This window comes from Lepidochelys kempii, chromosome 27 (genome assembly GCF_965140285.1).
Source record: "Lepidochelys kempii isolate rLepKem1 chromosome 27, rLepKem1.hap1, whole genome shotgun sequence".
Lineage (NCBI taxonomy): Eukaryota > Metazoa > Chordata > Testudines > Cheloniidae > Lepidochelys > Lepidochelys kempii.
This window is the reverse complement of record NC_136406.1, coordinates 8,362,006-8,367,084: the sequence shown is the minus strand read 5'-3', so window position 1 is coordinate 8,367,084 and position 5,079 is coordinate 8,362,006. Positions and strand designations below refer to the sequence as shown.

Genomic DNA, 5,079 nt, shown 5'->3' with positions numbered 1-5,079 from the left:
AAAACTTTTTCACTAGGAGGGTGGTGAAACACTGGAATGCGTTGCCTAGGGAGGTGGTGGAATCTCCTTCCTTAGAAGTTTTTAAGGTCAGGCTTGACAAAGCCCTGGCTGGGATGATTTAATTGGGGATTGGTCCTGCTTTTGAGCAGGGGGTTGGACTAGATGACCTCCTGAGGTCCCTTCCAACCCTGATATTCTATGATTCTATGACTCTTAATCCCAAGATTCAGCTTGTCAAGGAAAACTTTGTTTATTCTGGGACTCCAAACTTTTTCTCGAGAAACTTCTTGCAGGCTGAGAACTCCCCAGGGCACAGCTATGGGCCGGCAGCAGCACCTGCCCCCCCCCACACACACACATTCGAGCCCTGCAGCAGAAGCTCACTCCCAGTGTGCTCCCCGACTCTTAAAGGGGCAGCTCCCATTTTTCTCACATCACTTGTGTAGCTATTGACAAAAACAGCAAAAACAACAGATATTCAAAATTATTACTAACTATAAACAGGGTGGCGCTATTTCTCACCCCCCCCATTCCTGTTCCAATCAGGTGTAATCCGTCTGCCTCTTGAGCTGCAGACTAGAATGGCCTGTGAGCACCTATCCCACTGCTCCGACTGACTTGCCTAAATTTCCAGAGGACAGGCGCTGAGGACTGGAGAGGTGATTCCACCAGTTACATTTTAGGGGGTTGTTTTAAATGGATCACATATTTTCTTTCAACAATCTTGTGTATTCACCCACCCACCCTCACACCCTACAGGAGCCCAGGGGCATCCCCAGAATTTTCCACCCCAGTATTTACCATCAATCCCCATGGAGCCATCCTCACTGCAGCTGCTGACCCCAGGGCCTCATCTGCTCAGCCCCCACCTTCCAGCCTGGTCCCTCCAAGTGCAGTCTCTCCCCATCCCTAAGAGGGGACTCGGGCTGCTGGAAGTGGGTTAATGCCAGGCAGGCCCCTGGGTGGGAGCCCTGGTGCAGGAGCCAGGCCCATGGCCTGTAGCGAGGAGGAGCAGTACTGGGTGCCCCACAGACCACGCAGGCTTGGCCCCACCACCCCTCCATCGTGAGCGGCATTGTGACATGCTACACGGGGGCTGCCGTGCGCTCATGTTTGGCCTTGCAGCTCCTCCATCATGATGGAGGGGCCCTGGGGCAGCCAGAACTGCTCTTCTTCACTGCTGCCAAAGGCATGCACGAGGCATAATGCACATACGGTTGCGGGCTCCCTCACACGAGTCTGCATTGCACCAAAATACACAGTGTTTCCAATGCTCACCATCAACTGTAACGTTCTTCAGGGCCTCCTGCAGCTCCTCGTTCGTCAGGTAGATCCCCATGTTGTCCAGAATGGAGTCCAGGTTCCGGACATCAACTCTGTCCTCTTGAATAGGGGAAGGAAAAACAGTTTCTGTGGCTATCATAGAACCTTAGGGTCAGAAGGGACTGCAAGGATCATCTACTCTAACTCCCTGCCACAATGCAGGATTTGTCCTGAAACCTTGGCTGGAAAACAGAGTTCTTTCTTCTGAAACACCACCTCACACAGGCTGCATGGGATTGTTCTGTCCTTTTCGGTGGATTGTTCCATTTTGCATCACCCTATGAAGGTGCTGGATTTAATCCAAGGGCCCGATTATGACCTCAGGTGCACCTGGTGTAGATAGGAGTAATGCTACAGGAGTATATGCGGTGACACCGGCATAAATGAGGGGAAGAATCAGGCCCAAAACTTCTCTTCAAATAAAATCTGTTGGATATTGCTGCTGGCCCTGAAGCTATCCAACAGCCTGGCAACATGCAGAGAAGTGGCTTTGTTTGTGTAACAGGCCTGCCCCTTTAAGAGCAGGGCAGGCTGGGTATACAGCAAGAGAATTGGCAGAGGTAAATCAAATTGGGGTAGACTCTGTAGAAGGAAATACCTGCAAGCCTGGCACTTGGGGAACTGGCATGAAGAGACTGATTGGGCCAGATTTTCTTTTCCTTTGTGGCTAGTGAGCTGGGATTTGGCCTGGTAGCCCATGAGTCTGTGCAATTTTTAATGCTCTGAGCTCAGGGATCCAGATCAGCCTGCATCACACCAGTGAAGTCAAAGCAGGAGGAGAGTCAGTATTGTCCAGCAGTTGGACAATGGACTGGGACTCAGGAGACCCGAGTTCTGTTCTGTGCTCTCTCTGCACCTCTGTTTCTCCTACACTCTTTGTCTATTCAGACACTTTGCTGGCAGGGACCGTTTCTCGCTATGCGTCTGGATGGCACCCTCACTCTACAGCAGCCCTGATCATGACTGCAGCCTCCAGGTAACGCAAATAAATACGTAATCTTGAGAAAACACAGCTCCAACGCTGAGAGCACCACTTGAAATGCAGAGACGTGGCTCCGTCTATCAGCTTCCACCCTCCAGACCCTCTCTTTGGAAAACTTCTGAATATGTCAAAATTTCAATAGATGGCCTAAACAAATTCCCATCCCCCTTTTCTTGAAATTGTTCCCCCTGTTTTTCAACCAGCTCTAGCAGCTGTTCCGAAAATGTCCAAACTCTGATGAAAAACAAAAGCAAAAGCAAACCAACAAAAGCGGGGGAGGAAATTTCCCCCTGAAATGTGTTTTTCCAGCAGCTCTGTTTGCAGTAAAGTTTCTGCTGAGACTTTTGCTTTTTACACCACAACAGATTCATAGACTGGCCAGAAGGCACTAGTGTGATCATGTAGTCTGCCCCGTGTAGAACACAGGCCAGAGAACTGCCTCAGAATAAGGCCTAGAGCTCCAATACCATGAAGAAACCACAAAGGCATTGTTGGGTCTTTAATAACTGTGTTTCCTAACTGCACACAAACACACAAGACCTAGCTACACACATCCTGCTGTCCTAGCAGCATCACAGAACATGGCAAGCGCCACTAGAGGGCTCCCCATCTATTCTTCCTTATACCAGTACACTAAACTAGAGCCCTGTGCGGGTCTATTTTTTTCATCCTGCCTCTCAATACCCACTCCCACCCGCTCCTGCATCATTTCTTGCATTTGTAACCTGCTCACACCTTAGATCCCACAAATTCCGCATGAGACACAGATTCCCCTGTGCTCGTTAGAAAAAAAAAGGCAGTTAACATAGTATATACATATATATAAATGGAATTCAGACACAATTTTTACCACTAAAAGAATAAAACAAATCTTGTTCAAACTACGTAAAAAAAATACTTTAACTCCTGTTAGAACAGACATCAAATCTCTTTCTATTCCTCACTTAAATTTAAGTATTAAAATCTTTATTTAATAAAAAAAGAAATACTTGCTTTGTGTTGCTGAAATTCTATTTAGGACAAACAGCCAAGAGATTTAATGTTTTCCCACAAATTCCCACAGGATTTTTTTTTATCCACCCAACAAAATATGTTTTACGTGCTTCTGCTATTATGGCAGCAGGCCCTGTGGGATCCCAGGCCCGCTGCAGGGCTCTACTGTTCACTACAGTTTCCACTTACTTTCAGCTTGGGAAAATCGCCGGGTCTTGGTCAAACCCATCATGAAATCTTTCAAATTCACCTTCCCATCTTCTGCAATGAGATGATCCATGTCAGGGAGAAGGAAAAAATGATGAACAGATACGAAGTCAAAAAGGAGGACGGGGGAAAGTTCAAAGCTGCCAAAGGGTTTTGGATGGAAAATTCCAGACAAATTGTTGAAAGTCCTAAAACTGTCATTGACCTTGACAGCATTACACCAGGGATGAGTTTAGTCCCTGAACGCTAACAGAGAGGCAGACATAGTGAATATTTAGGGCTGGATTCACCATTGCATTACGCTGGTTTTACACCAGGATAGGTCCATTGTGATCAATGGAGTTGTGCCCACATCACCTTGGAGTAACACAGTGGTGAATCAGCTCATTAGCGTTCAAACCTTCCCGGGGTTCCCCCCAGCCTGGAGCTCGGAGGGGCTGAGATACGAAAGGGCCTTTCTCCATGTCCAAAGCCCAGATTTGACCCTGAAGAAGACAAGGCCTCCTTCTGATGTGTCTGCAGGTCTGTTAAAATCCTCGAGCCAGGGACAGGACAACTGTGTCATAGACCACTAATTGCAGACTTTGTCTGACCACTAGAACGATGGGCATGAGGTCAAAGGTTAATGATCAGAGAAGGGATTTTGCTCATGACAGCACAGGAGTTGGTTTTAAACGGAATGAGTAGCCCCTACACACCCGAACCCCACCCCAGGTATCCTCACAGGTGTACAAACAGCACCTCCCCATCCCCGGAAAAAGTACAGGCCTCACCAAAGAACAGGAGGCTGTTTGAAACACTCACCCTCATAGATAACATGCTTCAGCGCCTTCTGAATCTCCTCCGGGGTTAAATGAATCCCCATGTTGCGCATGATGGATTCCAGGTGATGAACGTCCACTGTGTCCTCTTTGATCACGCCAATGGCTTTCACGGCCCCTTCCATCTCTGCAAGCATGAAGAGAAGGTGTAGTGAGGCCTCCAGTCGGCAGAGTCAGCCCACTCCTGACAGGGGGAGGAGGGGATTAGTTGGGAACGCTGCTTGGAGAAGAAGAAAATGTGACCCTAATTCTTAGCTTTGAAAGAGAACTCAATGGGAACTCTTAGCAGCACCGAAAGCTAGAGGTCTGATCCAAAGCCCAGCCAAGGCAATGGAAATACTTCCAGATGGACATTGGTTCAGGCCCTGGAAGCAGACCTGTCTACTTAAGTGTAACTGGAGTTCTGTCTCCTTTAGAGACGTCCCTAATGGAGACAGCCACATCCTGCATGGAGTTTATTTATGGCCCATTTTCAGCCCTTTGTTTCCTCTCTCTGTAACCCCTGTCTGCCCTCCCTGAAGAAGGAGTGGGGTGGTGAATTGATGGGTGAACTCTGGGATGTAGGAAAGCTCAGAGTAACTCAGCTCAATGGTAATATCCTGCTTTTCTCCTTCACTAAGTCTCTCTTCTCTGGGTCCCCTTCTCATGGAGAATGGAAAGAAGAGTCACAAGGGGAAATGAGTTAAGGCCACCCTGCCTAATCAGGTTTCAGAGTAACAGCCGTGTTAGTCTGTATTCGCAAAAAGAAAAGGA

At 48.1% G+C, this 5,079-nt stretch overlaps 1 protein-coding gene across 1 annotated transcript; it reads right to left on the bottom strand.

Moving 5' to 3' along the window:
- Positions 1 to 368: 368 nt before the first annotated feature.
- On the bottom strand, positions 369 to 4,393 carry LOC140903889 (EF-hand calcium-binding domain-containing protein 13-like). The gene is made up of 4 exons (XM_073325827.1): positions 4,310 to 4,393; positions 3,488 to 3,559; positions 1,279 to 1,383; positions 369 to 446 (listed from the first exon to the last, which is right to left on the bottom strand). The coding sequence occupies exons 1-4, from the start codon at positions 4,377 to 4,379 to the stop codon at positions 430 to 432; spliced, it is 264 nt and encodes an 87-aa protein (XP_073181928.1). The 5' UTR covers positions 4,380 to 4,393; the 3' UTR covers positions 369 to 429.
- Positions 4,394 to 5,079: the final 686 nt, after the last annotated feature.

Bases quoted from the DNA above. Each gene is read 5' to 3' on its own strand.
- LOC140903889 (XM_073325827.1), bottom strand. From the start codon at position 4,379: ATGCGCAACATGGGGATTCATTTAACCCCGGAGGAGATTCAGAAGGCG. The intron at 3,560-4,309 runs GTGAGTGTTTCA...ATCTCATTGCAG, and splicing joins GAAGCATGTTATCTATGAGG to AAGATGGGAAGGTGAATTTG. The intron at 1,384-3,487 runs GTAAGTGGAAAC...CCCCTATTCAAG, and splicing joins GCGATTTTCCCAAGCTGAAA to AGGACAGAGTTGATGTCCGG.